Source organism: Polypterus senegalus, chromosome 14 (assembly GCF_016835505.1).
Source record: "Polypterus senegalus isolate Bchr_013 chromosome 14, ASM1683550v1, whole genome shotgun sequence".
NCBI lineage: Eukaryota > Metazoa > Chordata > Cladistia > Polypteriformes > Polypteridae > Polypterus > Polypterus senegalus.
In genome coordinates, this window is record NC_053167.1 from 94,883,741 (window position 1) to 94,911,728 (window position 27,988).

The 27,988-nt window shown below is 36.1% G+C and overlaps 1 protein-coding gene across 1 annotated transcript in view; it reads left to right on the forward strand.

Annotated features, from left to right (window-relative positions):
• Nucleotides 1–27,988, forward strand: part of acadm (acyl-CoA dehydrogenase medium chain) — a 55,372-nt gene that overhangs the window by 25,655 nt on the left and 1,729 nt on the right. Inside the window, exons 2-11 of the mRNA XM_039734867.1 lie at nucleotides 1,421–1,520; nucleotides 7,157–7,254; nucleotides 11,001–11,070; nucleotides 11,169–11,269; nucleotides 11,350–11,430; nucleotides 13,232–13,362; nucleotides 16,753–16,861; nucleotides 17,516–17,656; nucleotides 21,843–21,938; nucleotides 23,270–23,518. Of these exons, the coding sequence (XP_039590801.1) occupies nucleotides 1,421–1,520; nucleotides 7,157–7,254; nucleotides 11,001–11,070; nucleotides 11,169–11,269; nucleotides 11,350–11,430; nucleotides 13,232–13,362; nucleotides 16,753–16,861; nucleotides 17,516–17,656; nucleotides 21,843–21,938; nucleotides 23,270–23,518 (1,176 nt within the window). The remainder of the gene's footprint in view (nucleotides 1–1,420; nucleotides 1,521–7,156; nucleotides 7,255–11,000; nucleotides 11,071–11,168; nucleotides 11,270–11,349; nucleotides 11,431–13,231; nucleotides 13,363–16,752; nucleotides 16,862–17,515; nucleotides 17,657–21,842; nucleotides 21,939–23,269; nucleotides 23,519–27,988) is intronic.

Here is a 27,988-nt window from a genome sequence, read left to right on the forward strand (position 1 = left end):
AACTGTGTGACGCTGACAGCAGCACTTGAACATTGTCTCTAACTTTACTATATAAATGTGGGACGGCTGTTTGTGAGAAATATTTCCGTCCAGGCAGCTCGTACTGGGCATCTAGGACATTTACCATGTCCGTAAAGGACTTTTTTTCCACTGTGAGGAAAGAGACCATTTCCTTCGCCAAGTATTTTGTCACTGCATCAGTACAGGTTTTGCAACGGACACTGTCCCTTTTGTACTTTGTTGCTTTCCCGAAGGCCCCCATTATCGTCGGTTGCGTAGTGGCGGTGGACCTAAATGTTGTTGGTCCTGCATCGGGAGGAGTTGAAACTGTTGCACTGAGTGAACTCGGGTCCATCCTCGCAGCAGTGAGTGAATGGTGGTTTCAGATATGCGACCTTAGGTTCGAGGTATTTCCATCTCTCGCGGTCACCTTTTGTTGCACAATTTGCAAATTGCCTCGTCCGTATTTACCGCCTCTCCCTTCTCGTTCGGCCGAAACCCGAAATACTGCCAAACTGCAGAAGTTGTGTTCTTTTTCGAGACCAGGTCACTTGGTGTGCGACTCGCCATCTTTCCCCACCTCTCTCTTTCTCCATCACGCTGTCACGTGATGACAACCATGCATCGCATACACGCATTTTAGGCATTAAATAAATTATATTTAATATTTAATCTTGTCTCCTATATAAGTGCATTGTTTTATGACGGTATAACGGTATTGAAACTGACACCGTTGCTATTTTTAGATCCGCGGATACCATATTACCGTTTACTTAATATATATATATATATATATATATATATATATATATATATATATATATATATATATATATATATATATATATATATATATATATATATATATATATATATATATATATATATATGACAGCATCACTCACAACAGTGACAAAACAATTACATTGACAATCATGTTACGTTATTTTAAAATGTTTCTTTATTTTTTCATTACTTTAAGCGCTGGTATTTTGCTAGTATAATAATATTTGTGTGTGTGTATATATAAAATGCACACACAAAGAACTCTTTTTTTTAATATAATTGATACGTAACTTTCAACACAGACCATGTAAGCTGTTAACTGGACATGTTAGGTTAAATACTGCTAAGGACAACAATGCAAGCATATTATTATTTCAGTATTTTTGTTTTCAAATGTTTTCATAAATATTTTTATTTTTTGTTTAAAATGCAAGCCTCTGTTCAACCTTATGGTTTTGTGTACTTTATTCAACATAGTGTTTTTAACTGAAAATTATGTACGCATAAAGCATTATTTACTGTATGCTACCAATTTCGGTTGTTTAAAATCATTTTTATCATCATGATTATTTTGGAACATTGTCCACTCCTTTATTAAATTCATTTATAATTTTCTTTCTTTTCCAAAAAACAGGCATTGAGGGCCTCTGTACAAACAGGGCTTCGATTTCAGCATACCAGTCCTCATGAAGCTACAGGATCAACGAAATCTGCTTCTGTTGGGTATAGTTTTGGTAAGTTTACTGGTTACACATTTGTACTAACTGAAAGTATTTACAGTATGTTGTCAATAGCAGACTTTAACTCAATAACTCAGTATTTAAAAAGTCCTGTTCTTAGTGTTACCTTACTTAATTTCAGGAAGCACTTTTTGAAATGAATTTGTAGTCTGGAGATAAGGCTTGCTGTCAGCATTGATGTCCTAATTTGATTCAATATTGATTTTATCTTCACCAAATTACTCTGCACTGATATATTTGAAGTGATGACTTTATTTGAAATTACTTAACCATGTATAGAGAACATTAATATAATGTGACAAATTTCCGTATCACTTTATTTGAAGGGTCTATGTAGTGACTTCAGAATGTATGCATAAGCATGGAATGGCATCTGTATTTGGAAAATGTGGAACAAAATACCATTGCTCTTTTTTTTTAAAAGAAAAAATATCTCAACACTGTTTTTATACAAAATTCACCATAATTTAACTAACATATTTATCGCCAGATAAGAGCTTATACATGTTAAGGGTGGGCACCTTGTTTTAATACAATGCAGTGGCATCTACTTAGCAAAATATCTGTCATTTTTAAATAATAATTGTTATTCAGTAACCTATTTATGTTATGAGTCTCCATATAGACACCCTTCAACTAAACTGTTAGCCAAATCTTTTCCCCTATTGGGCATTTAAAATCTTTAATTAATCAAAAACAAAGATACAGCGAGAAGACTTGTGTCTTTATATAATTCTACAAGTTACACATCTTCAGTTGCTCATTTGTAGCAGTCAGGTTAATCAGTCTCAAAAAGGTGTCCTGACATTCCTCAGACAAAAAGAAAGCATTTTTAAATGAGAATCAAGAGCTTATTTGTTCTTGACAACGGCATTGAATGAATGGAATATTAAAGAAAAAGAACCAGCCATAGTGACTGGTAATTTTGCTATTATGGAGCTACTTCAAGTCGGCAGCATTGAACACATGCTCACTTTTGTGTCGCAGGCTGCTCTGAAATTGACAATTGTCCACATGCTTTGCCGGGTGAAACATGTTGTAGGGTCTTTTATCTTTACAGATAAAAACTGTTACTGTTCTGTTTTTTTTTTTTTTTTTTGGACATGGGGTGAGAATTAAACAGTAGCTACCCACAAACTCCAGTGTGGATTGTTTAGGCTTTACGTTTTTGGTTGTAGACTGAGATCACATTTACGAGTGTTCTGTTACAACAATAATTAATGTTTGAATTGCGCAGCTTTCATTAGGTTTTGTTTTTATCCAGTTGTTGTTTACCAATGCACCATTTGAATCCATATTAAGTCCAAACATCTGATTAAAGTGTCTAAGGTGCTGATTTCTGTTAAAGAGGACATACCATTTTATGTAAAGTAGTAAAGTGCTTTATCCATAGGCCTTAATAGGCCCATTAACGGCATCTACTATATTGGAATCCAAAAACGAAGATAAGCGAAAATTTACTTACAGTAATTGAGCAGGACAGAGATTCACAAGATTGATCTTGAGACTTTAAGAACCGAATATCAAAATGTTTAAATGAAAAAAATTGAAATTTTTACCCAGGCCTATCTGGAGATGCTACTTACATCATCATCATTATTACTAATGTTTCCTTTAAATTACCATTACAGGCATTTATGGAAAGGTAGGTAGATTTTTAACAATTGTTTTTAACTTGCACGCAGTGAAACAAATGTTACTGAAAAATTGTGATTGGTACATGATTATTCAAAAAATTAAAAAGGCTTTGTCAGTATACAAACCTGTAAAGAGCTGGCCACTAAGGTCTTTGAATTGAACAACCAAATCCTTTGAATACTATATTATACATAGGAGCAAATAACAGTAGTATCTTTACCTTAAAGTGTCTCCTACATTATTTTCACATTTGGAAGATTCCCTTTACATGGCCATCCAAGCAATTTGATTTTCTTAGTCTTAGAGTTACATGCATTTTATACAGAGTCGTAAAACTGGGAGTTGGATAGTACTATTGCCCCCTTTACTCTAGGTCTCTGCAAAATGCTGTACTATTTTTAATTTGACTTTTTTGCATTCCAAAAAACTTATCACTTTAAAACAAGGATTTATTAGTAAGTAATATTAACTTTGTAAAGCTTTTAATTTGCTTTTTGTTAATATGAGTTGAATAAATGACAATTTATTGACAAAATAATAATAATATGACATTTTCCATTTGCATTTGAATAGGTCTTTTGGAATATTTGAACTATTGTGAGATAATTACTGTCTCCACTGGGATTTCATTATCTATGTATATATAGCTGGACCTCAGAAGCTTGGATGCTGTTGAGTTTTATACATTACAGTAAAATTGTTAAAGGCTTAATAATAAATATTAACCCTTAGCAAATACAGTTTGATCATATTATATTATAGAAGGGAGCACTTTCTATATTTTTGTTTATAAAGCTTTTGCTTAAATCATGATATCATTGTTTAGTAAAAGAACTGGTCTAAATGAGTACATTTTCTTCTCTAACTTCCATAACCATAGTTACCTGTTAAATTAACTCAATTATAATGTTATGTTTTCACAAACTTCTGTTGGATTGGCCATGTGTACATGTCACCTTCCCACTCTGTAAAGATTTAATAGCTTCTTGAATTTCAGATATCCTCAGAGTTGTATTTAGCTCATCTATGCACATTGCTTCATACTATGAGATTCCTTCACCCCACCAAATGTTTAATTTTAGTTCTAACCACATTAACAATTTTGGCAGCTACATTCTGAATGACTGTCTTTAGGATTTCATTATTGAACTAAAACCTTATTGGTCTTTTCTATTTGTTTAAGAGAATGGTGTAACTTAACAATTTAGCCCTGCTTCCAATGTGGTCAATAAATTGTATTTTGTTTGCAATGACAGCCTTTGTCAATCTTCTACATCCCCTCATGATCAATTACAGCAATATCAACAATTAATTCAAGTGCTTTTTAATTTCCAGTTTATTTAAAAAAAAAATATATAAGTGGTTCATTGTCTCTGTAAGTAGAATTGTGGTAATCATGCCTATTACCTTGAATTCCTGCTCCATTTAAATTAATGAAATATACAAATCTGCTGGTGTTTCAAGTTAAAAAAAAAAAAAAAAAATCAAGACTTTCGTTGTTGCATCTTTATCACAAAAATAATTAGCACAGAAGTAAAAATACATAGTTCATGCATGCTTTGAGAGAGTAATGATGTACTCAATCAGCTGTGAGCTGTCATTTTAGAACTTGTAGTGTTACACAATTAAATGAGGGAATTAGAAGAGTTTTTTTTAATTCTCTCTTTGAATGTAATGCAACCATACACCTGTTTTACTAACCACCTTATCCATGGCATAGTCATTGGGAACAGGGGTCTATCCCATGAGAAAAATCACAATATTCAGAGAAGACTCGATACAACAAAGAACACAAACAAGTACAATTGTAGCAAGAAAAAACAAAACCACATTTAAATGCTCTGCTTTGGTTTTTCATTTCAAAATAGTTTATTATGTCAGTGTTCCAAAACTACCATGTAGGCTAGATATTCCAGTGGCTCAGGTCATAATGTTTTGAAGTACAGGGCAAAGCTCTCCGATGATAAGCACAAAATGTGTTAATAGAAGGATATAATCATAGAGATATTTAGTTTGTAGGGACTACAACAACAGCAGATGTTATTTTATTGAAAAAAAGTCCATAACCCCTAAATGACTAGCTTTTTTCATAGATTTTAACAACAGTTCATTAGCATCACAGTTAAAATTGGAGGAGTGTAGCGGAAGACACATGACATGTATTTAACTGGTATGGTAGTGAATTGTAATTATTGATGTTCAGATTCTTCTTTCAATTCAGTGGCAAATTGTGCATTAGTACACAGGTGTAAGTAGTAAATAAGTCTGATCATCTTGTAATGCATCTTGAAAACAATACAGCAAAGGGTGTTTTTAACATTTCAGCTTACAAAATGGGCATGGAGTTAGCATATGCTATGCTTTTCCCATCTTGACTCCCTTCAGAGTTCCTGTTCTCTGATATGAAAGAAAGCAATTCATTCTTAACGCACATAGACTCCTAACAATGCTTCCTGCAACTTGTGTTTTAATGATTATTATTATTAAAGTCCTATTGTATAGAGCTAATATTTTAAATTGCTGTTCAGTATTTCTTGCATTTTTCCCATTGTTTTCTGTTTTATTGCTGTCTATTTTGAAACCTAAAGCTCCACTTGTATAGAAAACATGTTCAGACTTGATGAAATATTAATCTATATATATAATTCACTAAGGCAAGACGACCATGGAAAGCGGCGTGGATTCACTAAGCCACCAACAAGTGAGACACCTATGGCGCACGCAGGAAGGAGCCACTCCTACCAACTCCAAGACCATTGGATACGACGACAACTCGCAGAGCCACGCCCATCAACTCAGACGCGACGACAAAGAAAAAATTGCGTCATTTATATTCGTCTGTCGTAGAGGCAACATGCAGCTCCGACCCACGCTGACTGTTTATAGAGGCATGTTTCTCGCTTAGGTGAATCGCCATATGCAGCGTGTAAAACGGTTTGCGAGGGGTATCCCATGGGATCCTTAAAACATTCCTTTACAACTGAGATTAGAACATAATGAAGTAAGCAGTCTTTAAAAAACAAGTTGTCGGTTATGACGCACGACTGCGTGACCATAGCAAACTGTTTTACACGTTACATACAGCAATTTGCATCCGCGACAAACATGCGTCTTCATAGATGCTCCTGCACTCCTGCCGTTGAACCCCATTCGTGATGGAGACCGTGGCTTCCAATTGTTCGCTACGAACGAGAAATTCCCAGTTCGTCATACGCTCGCACTGATTACGTCCCTGCCCTTTGTAAAGCCCCCCATGGTCGGGTGACTTGGTGGATTATATATATAAAAAAAAAAAAAAGCAGCTGGAACCGCAAAGAACAATGAAAAATCAACGTGGAAACCGACATGAGGCGTTGTTTGGAAAATTAACAGTCAACTTGACTCACAGGTGCGTGTGGACTGTACACAGACGAAAGCGACTCAGGTAGGGAGTTGGGGGCGGGCACATAAGCGGCAGTGCTGCACTGAACGAGCACCGTTCAACCCCGTCCTTCGCTTTGGAAGGAGAAAGTGCGACGGCGCTCCTCCGGTTTTCAGTCATGGACGATTGTATGTTGGTTCGTAGCGTGCGTTGTTGCATTGTTAGTTTTCTTGGTGGTTTATTAAATTACGGATTTTTCAAATGTTTATTTTTTCCTCTGTGCTTAAAAATCATTTAAAAAGCGGCCTGATTATGCAGCGTATGCTACTCCGCGGGTTGGCTAGTAGCTATTAATGATCTTTAAAATGCCATATGCTAACAATTATGCTCATTTCAGGAGAGTCTGTGCTGCTTCTGGCATTTTATGCTAACTTCAGGAGAGTGTGTGCTGTTTTTGGTCATGGAGAAATCAAAGCAAATGTATCATTGTTTCATAATAAAGATTAATCGGTGAATAATAACTCAATTTTAAATACTAATTACTGAATTTAAAAACTTTTTTTGGCAAGTGCAAGTGTTTGAGGGCTAGCAAAACACTGGATAATAATGTTTATTTACTTTTAATTTTTAGAGTTAAGTGAGCAGCAGAAAGAATTCAGAGATACAGCCAGAAAATTTGCCAGAGAAGAGATTATTCCTGCAGCACCCCACTATGACAAAACTGGAGAGGTAAAAATTTGTTTAGTGTTGGTTGCATATTAAGGTTAAAATGTTTACACATTTACTATAAACGAGAAGGTGATGATGAAAGTGATAATTTCACCAAGCACAGAACAACAGTTCATTTTGAATTAATGATTTTAAACAAGTGCCATGCTGAGGATCTCCAAAGTGCAAATTGTACATGAACTTCAATGTATAACTCTTATTATACCTTTGCAGTATTTATGTGTAAAATGTTAGTTTACCAAGCTTTCCTTATTTATACTTGGTTTAATGTTGCTCAGTTATGTCCATGTTGATTGTGTTATACAGTATATATTTAGTTGCTTTTAAGATATCTGATGCTTTGTCTAATGTAGTATCATATGCAAATATATCCCTTTGATTTATTAATAACATTTCAGTCAGTCATTTACTAAGCGGTTTTGTCCTGAACAGGGTTACAGGGTTGCTAGAGCCCAGCTAGCATAGGGTGCATGGCAGGAGCAAACCCTGGACAGGTCACCAGTCCATCACAGGGCGAACACAAACACACACCCCAACCACCCACTAAGGCCAACTTAGTATCGCCAATTCAACTGACTTAGGCTATGGGAGGAAACCAACGCAGATTGTGGGAGAATGTGCAAACTCCATGCAAGGAGGACCTTGGATGTAAACCCTGGTTTCCTTACTGTGAAACAGCAGTGCTATCACTGTGCCATCATGTCACCCAGATTAATACTTTTTAACTATTTAAAAAGAGAAACATTGCTTATTAACATAGAAAATAATGTCATGATAAAATGGCCGATGTTTGTATAAAAGCAATGTTGGAACAAAGTATGTTGTTGTACCCTCTGAAGCATTATATGAACAATATCACACTGTGTTTTGCTGCCATAATGATGAGAAACGGGCAATTAACAAAGGACAGACATACCTTTATAACTCTTAAAGGTTTATGTCTTTCCTTTAGAGAAATTGAAAAGAAAGCCACGGTCTCGGGGGGAATACAGTTTCCTACACCATCAACAGGAACTAGGAAACTGGAGAAAACTCTGACAGAAACAGGTATGGCAGGACCAAAGCCACAAGGAAATCCACACAGAAGTTAAGAATAAATGGTTTGCGTAAATGGTGCCTTATAGGACAATAGATTCAAGCACACTTAACAGCTATGCGGTATTCACATCTCCAGTTGTGTATTTGTTATATGATTTAATTTCATGGTACATTGGGATTGGTGTTGGTTTGGGGCCTAGGCAAGCATAATTTCTCTAGGGAAAAAAATTAACATTTGAAAAATCCATAATTTAATAAACCACCAAGAAAAATAACATTGCAACAATGCACGCTACGAACCGATCGTTTTAAACAGAAGTGAAGTGGAGGTTAAAATCCAATAGAAAAAAGTCTTCATTAAATACAAAGAGGTTAAAACAATGCCCCAATCTGTCTCTTTAAAAACAAACCTGGTGCATTCTTTAACTGCCTTCTCGGCCTTATGCGTCCAGCCGTCTCTCTCTTGCTCGCTCGCTCGTGTGTGTCTCTCTCCTGTGTGTGTGTGTGTATATCTCTCTCTCTCTCTCGTACGTGTGCGTGTCTGTGTGTCTCTCTCTATCTCTCACTCTCTCACTCACTCACTCACTGTACAGGGAGAGACTGAACATGTGTGGAAATCATCGGTGTGCACAAACCGAAAGGGAAACTGGCTTGTTTGTATACCAAGTGTGTGGTCGTAAACAGATGCAAAAGTTTGGCAAACTTTTTGGTCGTAAACCGATTTGTACGTGTTCCGAGACGTTCGTGAACCAAGGTTCCACTGTGTTAAGTGCCGTTGGCTAGTGTATCTGCTTTGCTTCATACTTATTGTCATTATTCAGAATACGATTAAGGAAGAAAACTACACAGTAAAAAAGGCATTTAATAAGAAAATAGCAAAAGAGTTAAGTATTTAAAGCTATAGCAAAAATACATCCATCTATCCATCTTCCAACAAGCTGAATCCGAACACAGGGTCACGGGGGGTCTGCTGGAGCCAATCCCAGCCAACACAGGGCACAAGGCAGGAACCAGTCCTGGGCAGGGTGCCAACCCACCGCAGGACACACACAAACACACCAAGCACATACTAGGGCCAATTTAGAATCTCCAGTCCACCTAACTGGCATGTCTTTGGACTGTGGGAGGAAACTGGAGCACCCGGAGGAAACCCACACAGACACGGGGAGAACATGCAAACTCCATGCAGGGAGGACCCGGTAAGCGAACCCGGGTCTCCTAACTGCGAGGCAGCAGCACTACCACTGCGCCACCGTGCCGCCCAGCAAAAATACAAACATTTCAAAATGTCATAAACATTAAGAAAAGCACAGCAGTGTGAACTTTATGCTGGATAGAAGTAGCGGGGGGAGGGGAGAAGCTAATTAAATTATATCAATGAGTAGTGTTGATCAGCGAATTTCACCAAAGCACTATTTGCAGCAAATTTGCTGGTTCGTGTTCCCCCTTGTTTGTCAAATTATTTACTGATAATTCAGCCAGTTTAAGGGAAAGATTTTTCCAATACAAGCACCCCAAAAAGCTTTGCGAGGCCAATGCAACATCCTCTGGAAGCATAACAGCCAACATTGATGGGACTGCACCCGGTTATATAATGCCAATCATTTGTAATACAGACTCCATGGGGTGAGTTATCTATGCTTGTAGCCAAATGTGCAGGTTGATCTTCGAGTTCCATATCAATACACGAGAAGGAGGCACATGCCCAATGCATGCATAATAATTAGCCACATGGTGCGGCGACTGTGAAAACACCCTTGAAGGAGTCTGACAAACCACAAACAGAGGAGACTCCATGAAATAATAATAACAAAAGACTTCTTTCTATTTACAAGACATTTTTATATGTTTTTGATAGTAAAAAAAGTGCAAAGCGTCAGCACACACAGTTTGGATTGCCTTCAACGTTACTTCCGAAAATAGAATAAGCCAGCATGGTTTCAGTCATGACCCACCACTTTGAACTTTCTGCCTTTAAAAACCTACATATTTTTACTGACTTTTGACTATGATTTCAGCAGTTCTGATTTGTTTTGACTATGTTTATGATTTGCACTTTTCTGACTGTGTTCTTTCTTCTTTGACTTCACAGAGGCATGGTGGTGCAGTGTTGGCACTGCTACCGTACAGCTTAGGTCACCGTTTTGGACATAATAATGAAACATATACATAAATAGCAAATTATCTTTGCTTGTGAAGTTGTAATGTATTATAATAAACAGTTATTATTTTAAAATGTTAATTGTGTCAATTGCAAGTAACCAAAGTTGATAATTGTAATGCTATGAATCTTTAACCAGAAAGTTTGTTCAATGGTTTTTGCCAATGTGCAGGTTGATCTCCAAGTGCATCGTCAGTATAAGAAAAGGAGGCGTGTGCCTTACGCATGCATAATAGCAACGTGCAGATAAAAAAAAAAACAACCTTGTAGGAGCACTTTTCAAACACGAGACTCTGTGAAATAATGATGATGAAAGGTGTATTACTATTTAAAGATGTTTCTTTTTGATAAAAGAAAAAGTGCAAAGCATCAGCATAGACAGACTTCAGTGCAACTTCAAAAATAGAAGAAGCCTGCGGCTTCAATCGCGACATGCCACTATCTGTCTTTTTAAAAGACCTACTTATTTTTTCTGTCATTGGGACTACGATTTCGGTTTCACATTTTTTCTTTTTTTTTTTTTCTTTTCTTTTTGTGTTTCTATTAGTATCCTGTGCCCCTTATCAAGAGAGCTTGGGAACTGGGTCTGATGAACTCTCACATTCCTGAACATTGTGGTAAAGTGCTTTTAAATTTTTTAGTAGGTGTAAACTGTTTAGTGAAAATTACATTCATTACCATAATTCTTTTTTTTTTTTTTTTAATGTTTTTTTAGGTGGTCTTGGTCTTGGGATTTTTGATGCATGCCTTATAACCGAGGAGTTGGCTTATGGTTGCACAGGTGTTCAGACTGCTATAGAAGGAAATTCTTTGGGAGTAAGTGAAGATACTTTACTTTTTTTATTTAATTGAATTAGCTACATGTATGCAAATTGTGTTTGTTTTCTCAATTCCAGCAAATGCCAGTCATCATTGCAGGGAATGATGTTCAGCAGAAGAAGTACTTGGGAAGAATGTCAGAAGAACCTCTAATGTGTGTAAGTTTTTTGTAATGTAAACCAAGGAATGTTAAAGGTTGTCAATAAGCACATTTTAGAAAGTATGTATGCATGTTTTCACTGCAATTAGTCTTATTAGTGAACATTTTTAGTAATTTATACGTGTCTGTGGTTCTCCATGTGAAGAAATATCTGTTCGGGTCCACAGTTTTTCTATGAGCTACTTTTAAAATGACCAGGTCGAAATGATCTACCTACATTAAAAATTATATATACCGAGTATACTTTATACATAAAATATACGAGTATACTTTATACATAAAATATATGTTGTCATACCTTGCATAACTGAATAACCTCTATGGCACAAAAACAATTCAATACATTTATAGTCACTGCAGTATTTGGATTTAATAATCTTCATGTGGGAAAAGACTGACTCGCATAAATAAGTAGAGCCGAATAATGCAGTCAAGGAGCTTTTGAATTTAGCCGAGTGAAAAATGACGGCTGTCCGATTAACTGCGATTTTAGTTGCCTCTACTTTCTCTTTCTCAGATCGCTTTTTGGAAGGAAGTCAGTTTCGTAGTTTTTATGAACAGTTTAAAAGTGCCTTTCCACATTTTCCTCCTTTGGAATAGCATTGATAGATTGACAGATCAGACAAACGCACTTCGATTGTGACATTGTGAGAAAAAAATGCTCTTCCAATTCCACATCCAGCCCATACCCTCCCAAACAATTTTCTTTTTAAATCCCTTCTTTAGTTGATATAAATTGGAAGGCTAACTAGATCACAGCCGGAGTTTTGCAGTAGCTTGCGCGTTTGATCGTGTGTGCAGGATGACCAGTGTGTTAGAAGAGAAAAGATCTTATACTGGCCGCCCTGTATGTCAATCAAGTGGCAAATGCCATAGGGAGGATATATGATAGACTAACATTTAAAAAAAAATTTTTTTTTTGAATGCAACGTGATCTACCGATTCGATCGTGATCGACTCATTGGGCACCCCTGAATTAAATTATGTCCCCTCTTAATCTTGGTTTTCTTCAACAGAAATGTTCTTCTCCTTCAGTCTTTGCTCACAGGTCATACCTTGTAGGGCTGTCAAATTTGCCAAAAATTTAGATTTTAGTGTTCATAATAAAAGTAAATATATATTCAAATGTATGTTGAAAACACACCCCTTAACAAAAACAATGGTTCACTGTGAGCCTAAAGTGATGGAATCAAAGAGAAAGCAGAGCAGGGAATATTTCTTCTTGCTACCTGTGTAAAACACATAAGAAACCATGACAAATACATTAAACTATAAAAGTTCGTCTGGAAGAAAAGGCATGAATTTAGCCCTATCTTACATCTATTTCATTTTTGTTTTTGATTTTTTTTTTTGTCTTCCTTCAAAGAAATGTAACAATTTTGAATTTAAAAGCAGCATTTAGTGTGAGGTTATAATGTAGCTGGGCAAACATCAGTGTAAAATGAAAGTTATCATCTGCTCAAGAAACAAGTTTTAATTTGCAGCCAGTGCTGTACACCCAGATTGCTTAAGGCTGAAGTTGACTTGAAAAACAGTTGTCTTTCTCATTTGAAAATGGGAACCCAATATACTGTATATGGTTAAATATCCTAATTAATTAATTTCAATAAAATTTATCATGAAAGGTGGAAAGATTGTAATCATCATTTTATCAGACATTTGTGTTGAATTAAACAAATGAATGTGTTTTCTGTAAAATGTTTTCATTGTATGTAAATACAAATTAGACCTTTAATACTCCAAAATATAAAGTACAGATTGCTTGGGATGTTTATTGGCTTGCTTATTTTATGTTGTAGGCTTACTGTGTCACTGAGCCGGGTGCTGGTTCTGATGTTGCTGGCATTAAAACAAGGGCAGAGAAAAAAGGAAATGAGTATATTATCAATGGACAGAAGATGTGGATTACAAATGGTGGTGTGGCTAACTGGTTAGTTATCACAATGTTGTTTTTAAAGAAAAGTACATTCATCGCCAATGAAAGTGTGTGGTTTTTTTCTTTCTCCTTTATTTTTTTGCCTGCCTAAGAAAGTATTATAAATTGAGAAGAGTATTAAACAGCAATGCAACAAAAACTGTGAAAACATGCTTTAGGGGTGTGTGATATTGGTAAAAAAATATATCTCTGTATTTTCTGAGACTTTGACAATAATAATTAGATGATATTTTGCATCCTTTAAAGATGTATTTGTAAAAGTCTTATTGATCTAGCTTGGTCTTGTTAATACGAAATTAATTGTGGCTTACTAATGAGATTAATGGAAACAACAGTTAATGAAAAGTGGTCTTATTTTTTTTTTAGGTAAAATCACAAAAAACATATTAAAGTCACTAGTCAAAGTATTACTGAGATCCAACCGTGCAAGTACAAGTAAACCATTTCAAAGTGTCATACAGGATTTACACGAAGGACCATCAAACCTATTATAATTAGAGCATTTTAAACTGATGCTTACCTTAATGTAAATAAGATAAGAATCCAAAGGAGGGAAAATGCTAATCATAATTGAACTGTAAGGCATGAACATTACACTCTGGGTAAACGTATCCTGCTCAGCTGTAAGATGAATTGTGCAGAATATAAGCAAGAACAAAAATGTAACATACTGTACTGTTGTGTAAAAATCCAAAGTTCTGCACAAGTTCTATCATATATGCACAAAGATACCAAAAAAAAAACAAACCCATAAGATGTTTAAACAAATTGCAAACGTCAGGTTTTGTCCAATATTGCACAAAGATAAAAGAAAATGTAAACAAATGGCAGTGTGCAGAAACCTGCATTCTCTGAATTCCTTTTTTTTTTTCTCTTCACCCAACCATGGTCAGTTCAGACCTACACATTGGTTGGGATTTAAGGGCAAGCACAGCGTATGTGTTCTGCTTCATCATTGCTTTAACATTGTTGTCATGATTGTGCATACTTTATACATGAGTTGGGCCAGGATGGAGCCAGGCAAGGAGGTGGAGGTGTGCAAGTGTTTTAAATAATGCGGGTAAGTGCTTTGGAATCGAGGACGCTTAGCCTAATAACTGGCCCAATAGCCATGTGCTTCTTCCGGAAATAAATCAAATTGTGTAATTTTTTTTTTTTTTTTAAATAACATTTTAACTTTTGTTAAATATAATGTAGTTTGTCATAATACATGTGTGTAACATTTTGAGAATAAAATGAAATATTCTGTAATTTGTTAAGAGAAAAATTTACCATTTTTTGCCATCTAAGCATGGGTTGTTTCAGACTCATATTATGGAAATGCTAATGTTTGTCAGAATATAGTACAATTGTAAAGATAACCTGAAAGGTGGATGTAAAGGAGCATAGAGAATAAATTATCTTATAGCTGGTCACTTGATGGAAGAAAAATTTTACAAGAGTAGCTAATTAAAAAAAAAAAAAAAAATGGTGTCCTGGCATAGTCTAGTTAAGGCATTGCAGTTGATTATACATTTCACAGCTGCAAGTAAGTCACTGTTCACCAACTCTTAAAGAAATTACCATACCTTGAAATGCAAAACTAAGAATAATTAAAATAAATTTTAAGAGACACGTGTTAAATTAAGGTGGTGACTATTTTTGTAATCGTTTTTTGATTTAGTATTTATAATTAATTTAAAAGGATCTGAAGATGATCTTTCCAAAATTAAAATGTAAAGATTTTTTTTTATTGGTCAATGAAAAAAATTAGATGACAAGACATCATATTACAAAAAACCTAAACATGCATGTCTGAAGAAAAGTTTTTTTTTATGACCCATGTAATAAAGATCTGTAAATACTTTTATTAGTTATAGGAACATGAATCTTCTACCTATTTGTTTTTAAATGTAATATGTTGGTTCCTAGTTACATGTAGGGTTAGCAATTGCATTTTTCAGTTAATAAAACTGAAGTTGAACAACATTTATAGAGGTGTACAAGGCTCCTGAATGCTGACTGAAGTTCTAATCTATTTACTGAAGCATCGACAATTCCTTATACTTTTCTTACCATTCTAAATCTGTATGAAAAGAGCTCATAAGTATATTTGACTCTTTACATTGTAATTTATTTAAATTCATATGTACATTTTTATTTTATTTTATTTTTTATAATGCAAGCACCTAATTAACATTAATTTAAATGAAAAAATTAAGTGTTGCTAGACTCCAAAAATGACTTTGTTCACCTAACACTAAAATATATGAAAATGGACATAATTTATTTGAAAACAACACTAGTCCTCAAAACAATACCTAGTAAGATATTCCCCCTTTATTATAACTGTGTTAAAGTGAAGGTAAACAGCCTTATTAATCATTTCAAGTTTCATATTCAATGAAAAAGATTTATTTTTCTTGAGCTTTTCTAACTCTTTCACAATCTTTTTTTGGAGCCATAATGCAAGAACACTGTCAAGCATCACATGTGTTAAGTTGACTGAAACACAGAATGTGAACGCAGCATTGGCTGTAAGAATGTCCAAGAGTGTGATTTCACATTGTCAATCCTCCAACCCAAGCCCATTTGCTTCACTGTTTGCAGTGAGGTGCACTTGAAATGACTGCAAAGCATTTTGCGTATTTAGTGATAGCCGTGTGTTTTTGAAAACTGTGCCAGACTAATTCTTAAGCATAAAAAGGGGATAGAAATGACTCTTTATGTGCGTTTTCATAATGCAGTTGTTTGTAATTCAAGGGAAGTCTGTAGAAAGATAATGTCTCTAGATTATAATTTAGACATAACACTATTTATAATGTCAAACCTGTTCCAACTGTTTTCATTATTTGTCATTCAGTTTTGCTTTAAGTTAAATTCTTACTTGTTTTTCTTGTCATTTTCTGCAGTCTAATTCTATTTTACTATTGCAACAAATTTAGAACGATTTTTTTTTCGTTAAAACATTTATTCATTTGAACCTCAATGATTGCAATCCTTTAGAAGACAGTGTTGTTTTTTGTCACAATGCAAGGACCATAACTATTTGTGTGTGTGTGTGTGTGTGCATGTGTTCATTATTCCCATTCATAATTTATCAGATTATTACTGGTACCAGGTAAGAAATCTATGTAGTTTTCATTCATGTTGTTTGACCTGTTTTTGTATGGACTGATGCAAAGGTGTTAAAGGAGTTATTTATGAAAGTGTGCATTATAATTAATAATCGATCAGTGATGATGAGTTGCATCCTGTTCCTCCCAGCAGGACTTCAGGCAGTTTTCCCCTGGATGTTGTATGAAGCATTGCTTATGAAAGTTTTGGTTTTTACATTTTGGTTTTATCCTCGTAGATAAAACTGGCCCTTTGGATAATCAGATTTATTTCTTTTTCACTCTAAAGGTATTTCCTCTTGGCTCGCACAGACCCTGATCCCAAAGCCCCAGCCAACAAAGCTTTTACTGGTTTTATAATTGATGCTGACACACCTGGAGTTCAGCCTGGTCGAAAGGTAATTGTTTTGTCTGTCTGTCTTTCTAAATAAAAAATAATAGGCATTTTAATGATATTACATTCCCTTAAATGAATTATTGAGACATGTACTGTAAGATCTGAATTGGCAGTGTTCATTTTAGACATGGGTGTATGCTGTTAGAATTGTCTGAGCTAATGTGATGAAACATGACAAAGAATTTTGTTTTGAGCTCATGAGAAGGATTAACTGTGTTAGAAATCCTTTTGCAACCATAATGATCATTTATCCATTTTCTGAATTCTTTACTTTAAAAGAGTAATACACTGTTGGCATACGCAAATGGAGACCCTCTACATTTAAGGAAATGTGCCATAGTTTTTGTTTTAAATACTGGCCGTTTGAAATATTTTAAGGATTTTTTTAAATATTTAGTGCACACAAGTTCATTGGTTTAAGAAGACTGCACTGATATATGAAATTTAATCAAGGGAGCGGGACTGAGTGAAGGGTATTTTGACCCATTTTTGTCTAAGCGATAAAATTCTATCATTATCTTGAAGCAAATAAAGGAAGAATAATAAACTGCAATATGGTGCAGAATTAAATCACAAAACATCAAAAGTTCCAGGTTTTTATAACTCAAGTTTAACACACATGAAAGATGATTTATGATTTTTATGTTCCTATTAGGAAATAAATATGGGTCAAAGATGTTCGGATACAAGAGGAATTACATTTGAAGATGTTAGAGTACCAAAAGAAAATATTCTGATTGGAGAGGGAGCTGGCTTCAAAATTGCCATGGGAGCCTTTGATAAAACAAGACCTCCTGTAAGTTTTAACTTTAAAAAAAAAAAAAAAAATGCTTTATTTGAAAGAGATGGAATGGAGACCAGGTTGTGTGTGTGTGCTCGCTCACCCTTCTCAAATGAGTACATGCGTTTATAACATTTAGTATCTGTCTTAACAACCACATCATATGAGCTAAGTGGATGAAAATAAAATGTATATTATTGAAAAAGACTAAATGTAGACATTTTTTGAAAATATTTGTGGGGTCCCCTCATTCCTATTATTGCTGCAAGTTTTTGTTCCAACCAGCTTCCATTTTTCATTGGACATCTAACCTAACTGAGTCATTGTTTTCCAGTTTTTTTTGTTTTGGGGTCAATGTAGGTGTTATTTAATTCATTATGTACTAATTAGTGGGTCTTACTTTAAAGTAGTTGGAGCGTTCATCATTCCGGGTGTCTGCTCTGCTTGTAGTTAATTGCTACTATCAGGGTTAAATGAAGGAGGCAAACAATGCAGAAAAGGGAAAATAGAGAACAACAAGAGATATTTAAGCATTTAAAGCTTTAGAAAAAGATAAATATTGCTAAATGTGTTATAAATGTAAAAACCATACTGCTGTGCTTTTCTGAATCTAGAATAAGAGAAAATAAGACCAGCTAATTAAATGAGATCAGTTGTTATCAATTGTTACCTCTGATTGTGACTGTGATTGGAAAAAATACCTGCAGCCACAGGGGACCGAGTTTGGGAACCACTGGAATATATGAATTTAAAATATTTTAATTAATGTTTGCTCAGACATGAAAAAGACTCTGCACCTTTTTTGTTACAACCTCTCCATTTGACCTTCAGCCTCTTGTACATAGTATTGCACTACCTTGGACCAGACTTTTTGTAGCTGTATTGGATCAGTTGAGCTTTTGTATTCTAGACTGTCAAGAAAGTAGATGAAGGATTGTACAAGATGTTCAAAATGCTGCCCATGGAGACCTGGGAGAGCTGAATATTAATTTAAAGTTTCCTGGGAATACAGTGCATCCGGAAAGTATTCACAGCGCATCACTTTTCCACATTTTGTTATGTTAGCCTTATTCCAAAATGGATTAAATTCATTTTTTTTCCTCAGAATTCTACACACAACACCCCATAATGACAACGTGAAAAAAGTTTACTTGAGATGTTTGCAAATTTATTAAAAATACAAAATACTGAGAAATTAATATGATGCCACAAGCTTGGAACACCTATCCTTGGCCAGTTTCGTCCATTTCTCTTTGCAGCACCTCTCAAGCTCCATCGGTTGGATGGGAAGCGTCGGTGCACAGCCATTCTAAGAACTCGCCAGAGATGTTCAGTCGGATTCAAGTCTGAGCACTGGCTGGGCCACTCAATGACATTCGCAGGGTTGTCCTGAAGCCACTCCTTTTATATTTTGGCTGTGTGCTTAGGGTCGTTGTCCTGCTGAAAGATGAACCGTCGCCCCAGGTGGACTCCAATTAAGCTGCAGAAACATCTCAAGGATGATCAGGGGAAACAGGATGCACCTGAGCTCAATTTTGAACTTAATGGCAAAGGCTGTGAATACTTATGTACATTTGCTTTCTCAATTTTTTTATTTTTAATAAATTTGCAAAAATCTCAAGTAAACTTGTTTCACGTTGTCATTATGGGGTGTTGTGTGTAGAATTCTGAGGGAAAAAAATTAATTTAATCCATTTTGGAATAAGGCTGTAACATAACAAAATGTGGAAAAAGTGATGCACTGTGAATACTTTCCAGATACACTGTAGATGTATCTATTTGTGATGTTACTCTATAGTATACAGTATCTAAATGAGTGATGGGACTAGTAAAATATTTAAACACATTTCCTATGTGTGCTAAATTGAAAAGATTTGTTTTAATTATATTTTTGTTAAAACTGCACCTTATGTACAGTAAAATACCTTTGGTCGTAATTTTGTAGTGAGGTACTTAAGAGAAAATCATAATGTAAAGATTCCTAAAATAAAATATTAAAATTATTGATAATACTGTATATTTGGTTATCATAGGGATATGTTTCATCATTTAATACCCAATTTAACAGCCTTGCATGTATTCTAAATTAAGTCTATTTAGATAAACATTCATTCCTAAAATGTCCCCTCAACCCTACTTCTGCCTTTTAATATAGTTTAGGGGTGTGTGTTTGTGTTGTGTGTGGTTTTATTTATTTATTTAACAAGGCCACATATTTGATAGGAGGTCAGTGGTGCACATCGGGCATTAGTTACTCTTCTAATATTTGCATAAAGCAAACCTGTCTATTTTAAAGAACTTTATAAAACAAATTTTAAAGTAGTATGTACATTGTCTTTAAGTAAAAAATGCACTTCTACATATCTTAATACTACTTCCTGTAATTTTATGAGATGGTTACAGTATAGATTTGTGGGTGTACATTTGTCTTACTGGCATACAGTGGGTATAGAAAGGAATCACTCCCTTTGAAAATATTCACATTTTGTTGCTTTACAGCCTAAAATGAAAACACACACCAAAATATTTTTCAGTTGTATTTAATCAATGCAACTTATAACATCCAAGTTAAAGATATAACAGCAACATTTCAGAAAAATAATAGTAAATAAAAAACAATCACTCAGGATCACCAAAATCTAAGAATACATGTAAACTCAATCAGGTCTAAGTAATCTCCTTCTTCATTGCACACCACCTGTAACCAATTGTAAATATTCTGATTAGCATAAAAATGGCTATTCCTGGAGCATTACAGTGCTTAGTAGTACACCTGAAAGCAAACAATTGACTATGGGTGGCAAGATACTTTCAGAAGATCTCGGGGATCAATTTATGGACAGGTACAAGTCAGGAGATGAATACAAGAAGGTTTCAAAAAACCTAGGAGCAGAGAAAAATCCATAATTAAGAAGTGGAAAGTGTTTGGTACTACTAGAACCCTCCCTGAAGAGGGTTAAGAAAACTGGTTAGAGTGGCTACCAAGTGGCCAAAGGCAACTTTGAAGTAGTTACAGGACTTTGTGGCAAAGAACAGTTATTATGTGCAGATAGCAACAATATCACGAGCACTGCATACATGGGGCTTGACCGGAAAGTTTGCAAGAGAAAAAACCACTCCTCAAGAAAGGCCACATTATCTCATTTGAGCTTTGTAAAAAACGCACCTTGAACATTCTGTGACCAAGTGGGAAAAGGTGTAAAGGTCAGATGACACCAAAATCAAACTATTTGGCCTCAAGATAAATGGAACACCTGGTGGAAAACCAATACAGCTCATCATCTAAAGCGCACCATGCCTGTGTTTCTGTGCAGCAGGGACTAGGGCACATGTCAGGATAGAAGAAAAAATGGAAGGGGTAAAAATAAACTTGCTGTTCCCTGCCATAAAGTTAAAGTGGGAAGAATGCCCACCTTTCCATGTGACAATGACATGAAGCACAGAGCAAAATTGACCACACAGTGGCTGAAGGTGAAAAAAGTGAATGTCCTTACACCCTATTGAAAATCTGCAGAATGGTTTGATGTTTGTAGTCCACCAACGCTCACCATCCAATTTGACTGAGCTTGAACAGTTCCATAAGGATGAGTCAGAAAATATTGCTCAGTGTAGATGTACAAAGTTGGTACAGAAGTATCCCGATAGACTCAAGGCTGTAATTTTAAAGCAAAAGGTGATTCCACAGAGTACTGAAACAGCTAGAATGGTTTGATGTTTGTAGTCCACCAACGCTCACCATCCAATTTGACTGAGCTTGAACAGTTCCATAAGGATGAGTCAGAAAATATTGCTCAGTGTAGATGTACAAAGTTGGTACAGAAGTATCCCGATAGACTCAAGGCTGTAATTTTAAAGCAAAAGGTGATTCCACAGAGTACTGAAACAGGGGCTGATCCTTTATCAATTCAAACTTTCAGTTTTGTATGCATTACTATTTTTCTAAACTGTGAACTGATGCTTTTATTTCTTTGACATGAATGTTATAGGTTGCATTGAGTCAATAAACCTGAAAAAATATTTTTTTGTGTTTTCATTTTAGGTTATAAAGCAACAAAATGTGAATATTTTCAAAGGGGGAGATTCTTTTCTATACCTGCTATATGTCTGTTTCATTTTCAAAGTAGTTTTTAAAATACTGTACCATTTGTAAACCTTGAAATTTTCATAACTTTTTTTTTTTTTTTTTAACTTCTTTCTTTAGGTTGCTGCAGGAGCCACTGGATTAGCTCAAAGAGCTTTGGAAGAGGCAACCAAATATGCATTGGAAAGGAAAACATTTGGGAAAGTGCTAGCACATGTAATTTTTTTGTCTATATATAACAAAGTGGAGTAATTCAAGTTACACAAATTTACATCCAACACACTGTATAGACTGTAACTTTGTCACTTATGTAATCCTTCTCTTTCCTTTTGTTCTATGTACCTAAACCACATGAACTCTATCAGTAAGAAAAATGAATGCAGCTCTCTGAGGTCCTCCTGTGGATACCACACTCATGCTGTAATTAAGTCAGACTTGTTGATTATGCAGTCCAAGATGTGCACCTCACTACATTCTTTCAAACACCCTCAACACATCTTTGCTTATGCATTATAAAATGAGTGATGTACTTGTACTCTAATGCTCAAGAAGCCTATAGTATACTGTGTAACCTTTATTCCTAAATTGCACAAGAGAAAACACTTTATAAACATGTTATGTTTAAGTACCATCCCATGTGTGTACCAGGTGGTTTGGCCAGCTCACCTGCTCCCATAAAAGTAGCACCAAAGTACTTTATAATCTTTCTCTTTTACGGACTACTCCAGTGAGTAATTCAGACTCTGGCCACTGTTTGTGAATAGCCTTTAGACCTAACCCATAGGGATTGTCTCCAGGGTGGCAAATGTCTTCTGTATGTTCCCTCTGGTGGCCTCATCTGTCCCTTACATATTCACTGTTAGAACAGGTATTCCTTTTTTTCCTGAGGCAAATGCTGGACCCTTATTTTGTATAACACTGACCTGTTCAATTTGCCAGTTCATCTCTGCATACACACTTGAACATGTAGGTTATTAATATACTACCACCAAACTTCTACTTTCATACTCTTGCAGATGCCATCTTCTAATTAACAGCTTGTAAAGCAGTTTATTTACTTTTTGTCTAATGCAATTTGGTTTCATAACATGAAAATGAATAAGGATTTTGGATACTTTCACCTAATGTGCATCCTTTCTCGGTTCTTTTCCCAGACTTTCTTATTGCTTGCTCCCAAGTTTTAACTTATATTAATGTAGGACTTTTTCTGTGTATGTAAACTGCTTGTTTCAAACGTGTGTGTGTGGTTTTTTTTTTTTCTTCATGGTAAATATGTAATTTAGGTACAGAAGAAGCCAATTCACTACAGGTTTTCTTTTTCAGTGAATTCATACTAGAGTACACTGTGAGGCCTAGATTCTTCAAACTGTAACATATCGTGAAGTGAACAATTTAAACACCTTTTGTTGAGAATTTGATTGGGATTGTATGGGTCACTGCACATCTTAGTTTATAGGTCCACAAACTTTGCAAATACACATGCTTGATTGACATCTCTTAGTGTTTTTGACTTTTGTTTTCTTTATAAATATCTTTCTGTGAAACAGCATCAGGCAGTCTCATTCATCCTGGCAGAAATGGCAATGAAAGTGGAACTGGCAAGAATGGCTTACCAGAGAGCTGCTTGGGAAGTCGATGAAGGAAGAAGGAACACATATTTTGCTTCTATTGCTAAAGCATTTGCTGGAGATATTGCAAACCAAGTAGCTAGTGATGCAGTTCAGGTGTTTGGTGGAAATGGATTCAATAGTGAATACCCTGTTGAGAAGCTAATGAGAGATGCTAAAATATATCAGGTATGCTTGATTCAATTATTTTCATTTTTTTTAATCTTAAACAAAATTATATTTTGGTTTTCAACTTGCATCCCAATGGTGGGCATTTAGGTTAACTTCCACCAGTTACATTTAAGTATACAACTTTGGGTTTTGGCTTAATAAGAAATAGTGTAACCTGTAGTGACATTTTTAGAAAGAAATCTCAGCAATGAGATGGCAGAAAAACATTTTTGTTGAACTTATATTCAATGTGCCATACATATGCACTTTCATACCTTAGATGTATGTAAAATTAATTGATTTAGAAAATAAAAAATATCTAGAGCCTTATTGTGAAATTTGTTTCCATATTTTAGAGATTTAGATTTCCTAATAAACCAGAGTGTTTTTAGTAAACAAATTGTAGTTCTCACCACAGTCACACAATGGTTGATATTACTGCACTGTATAGCTCCAGAGTTGTCATGCATTTACTTTATGTGTTAAATTAATTAATGACTAATGAATTACCCTAGTGTGAGTGTGGATGCGTGGATATCTGAACTGTAGCCAACTGCTTTCCAGTTGTTTCCTGCCTTGTGCCTGATGCTGTCTGACCCAGATGGATGGATGGAAAGAAGAATGACAGCAATATATTTGGTGGCTCTAGATGCACCCCCAGTGTATCATCCACTACAGGAGTTAAATTTTTTGACCTTCTATAAAGTTGTACCTTAAGCAAACAGTTCATGGATGAACATTAAATGAGATATAGGAAGATGCCATTTTAACTTTATCGTGAGACTGGCATTCTACAGACACAACCATAAATATTTCAGAGTTAAAATTTACTAAAAATTTGCCTTGCTAGTCACGGCATTTCCTTCCTCTCAAGACATTTAATTTCATGTATCCTTCTACGCTTCCCAGCGCTCATTTCACGCGTCCTCTGAGCAGGTCCTCAGAAATTAACGCGACGCGCGCGAGTTGCAGTACCAGCAAAAAGTCGGGGGGCGCAGTGTGCTAAAAGTCGGAACGTGACGTCAGAGTCTCTGTTTACTATCTACATGTGACAGCAAGCCTCTATGGAGATCCTTTGGGGATCGATGTGCGCGCTTTGCTTTTTGATGAATGGTTCAAAGTGTTGAAGCAAAATGCCAACATACAGATGCATTCGTGGTGCTTTTATATTCAAGCATCGCATATTCCCGATCGTAATGACACGATACATTTTAAAAGTCTCACAATACCATCTTTTGTGCCGTCTATTTTTTATTTTTTACTTTACCTGCTGTCAGGTACAAGAAGCTCGTAGCGATGAAAAACTGGGATGACGTTTACGATGGTCTGCTTTAACAATAAAGTAAACTACTAGGTTAAATTGGACATTTCGAGATTAAAGCCGAAATTTCCACTTTAATCACAAAATACACGTTTTCACCGTGTCTTTTATTTTTTTCTCAGTGGCTCAAATACAGCGCTATACATTATGTTGCCCTTTGTGAAGTTGCAAAAAAAAAAAAAAAATAGACGGCACTGAGACTTTTAAAATGTATCGTGTCATTACGATCGGGAATATGCGACGCTTGAATATAAAAGCACCACGAATGCATTTGTATGTCGGCATTTTGCTTCACAACATCGAAGCATCCATCCCGTAGGATCGGCATAGAGCAGGGGTCATCAACTATATTTGTCAGAGGGCCAGAGTTTTACCAGACAGTCTCCTTGGGGGCCGGACCCCCAAGAAGAAAATCTAATAAATATCTAAATTTGGTTTAACATTATGTTTAATGTTTATACTTTTTCCATTGCATTACAAAACTCAAGGCTCCCATCACCTATACCACAGTCAACCACTAGGAGTGATAGATATTTTGCATCATTTCCATTAGGCCAAGTCAACTTTATAATAGAGCACTTGAAAAACAAACACGGAGGAAGTGACAGGAAAGGGTCTCCTAAAAGAGGTAAAATGGCACTCTCAAAGACCATGAAACGCAAAGTTGATGTAGAAAACAGGTCCTTCAATGATGACTGGACTGAAAAGTACGCATTTATCATGCCAACCTTCCGAAATGCGTCACCAGTATGCCTAATTTGCAGCGAAACTGTTGCTGTTGCAAAAGAATACAATCTGCGCCGCCACCACAACACAAAACATTCTAATTTCAAGGTTTCATATCCTGAACAGTCAGAGGCTCGTCAGAGAAAAATCGCCACATTGAAATCTGCCTACTCCGTGCAAGTGGCATTATTACTCAAACTTTAACTGATCAAGAGAGAGCGACGTGTGCATCCCTGCAGGCTGCTTGGGTGCTTTGCAGACATAACCGCCTTTCGCGAAAGTGATGTTTTAAAGGAGTGCATGATCACCGCTTTGGAGGAACTTGCCCCGACAAATCAATAGACAGAATTATTGCATCTGTCAAACAAGTACCTCTATCTGCCTCAACGAATGCACGCCGTGGTGCACGTTTTGGCAGAGCAAGTGCAGAAAGCTGTCATTGACGGGTTAAGGAAGCCAAATACTTTTCGCTAGCTATTGATGAGTCCACTGACAACACCGATATTTCACAGTTGTGCGTTTTTGTCAGATACTTTGATGGCAAAGATTTCCGAGAAGAGCTGCTGGCATTGCTTCCACTGGAGGACAACACCACTGCTGACATCATCTTTGGAAAACTGGAGGATTTTTTTAAAAGCCATGGATTGCCCCTGGATAAAATCAACCTGACAGTGACAGATGGTGCACCTGCCATGATTGGAAAAACAAGGGTCTGGTGAGCAGAATAAAGACTGTTGCTCCTAAAACTAACGCACTCCACTGTATCATCCATCAGAGCGCTGCTGCGCAAAGCTAAGTGGGGAGCTCAAAGAGGTGATGGAGAAAACGATGAAAATTATCAACCACATCAGAGGAACTTCAAGCACGCAGCACCGCCTGTTCCGCAAATTTGTGCTTGAATCCCAGGCTTCTCATGATGACCTGTTACTCCACAATGACGGCGCTGGCTTAGTAAGGGCAAAGCACTGGAGCGCTTTGTTGAACTCCGTGCGCAAGTAGTGGATTTTTTAAAACAAAGTAAATCCAAAGCGGCAGCTGACCATCTCCGCATCATGCAAGACACATTATACATGTGCAACGATATGCTTTTAACAGACATCTTCTCCCATTTGAATACACTTAATCTCCAGCTGCAAGGAAAAGGAAAATCAGTGGTGGATTTGGTGGAAAAACTTGATGCCTTTGGGAACAAACTCGATCTTTTCCACGCAGATTTGTTGTCAGGGAGGCTGCTGCACTTTAACACACTGAAGACGGTGGGAGAAGGCAACGTAACAGACAAGATGAAGACATTCATCACACAATTAAAAGACAACTTTTCTGCTAGATTTGATGACTTTTCATTTCCAGGGATGTCATTGGATTTGTGCGTGACCCATTCACCATCAGCCCAAGCGGAGAATTCTCCACAAACGCGGTGAAAATGTTGCCATTAGACGAGTCGGCCATTCAGAGCCAGCTGGCTGAAATTCAGGCCGCAGGCGACATGAAGTCGGCTCTCCGTGGTGCTGAAAGCCTGAGCGCATTTTGGGTATCTTGTCCCGAGACCTATGACACATTGAAAACGCTGGCTATGTATGTGCTCACCATGTTCGGTTCAACCTACACCTGCGAGGCTGCATTCTCCAAGATGAATTCGATAAAAACACAAGAGAGGAACCGACTGTCAACCCAGTCTTTGGAGGACTGTTTGCGATAAGTCTGACAGCGCCAAGCCTGATGTGAAAAAGTTGGTGTCAGAGGGAAATGTAACTTTAGCCATTGATTAAGCACTGTGAGTAGCCCGTTTCAGCATTGTGATTTGAATTCAAGCCCACTTAACGTTTCATTTGATGTGCGAACATTATTTGTGACCTGTTTTGTTCTGGTACCAGGTTATTTATTTACAATGCTATTTTAAGTTTTTATACCTGAGGATTCTGCTAGTTTCAAGCATGTTGTTGAGACTTAGTAATAAAAAACATATGTTATGTAAGGGCACGAGGAAAAGTTACGCTGTTGTTTTTTTTTAAACCTGTTTGAAACAATAAATGCTTAACGCCGCAGTCTGTCTGAGTCTGTCCTCATTTTGGAGTGTAGCCTAAATATAGTCATAAATGGTGGTTAGTCTGACAAGAGACTCAGTTGTTGTTATTTTTTGTTGCTTTAATAGTGTGGACAACCATTTTCTTTTTGATCCTCACAATTTTGGAATCCGTCGCGGGCCAGATTGAATGGCTCAGCGGGCCGGATTCGTCCCGCGGGCCGCCAGTTGATGATCAGTGAGAGGCTTTCTGTCACATGTAGATAGTTCCCGAATGTAATGACACGATACATTTTAAAAGTCTCACATACCATCTTTTGTGTCGTCTTTTTTAATTTTTTTATTTTTGGAACTTAACAACAGCAACATAATGTATAGCGTTATATTTGAACCACTGAGAAAAAAAATAAAGGACACG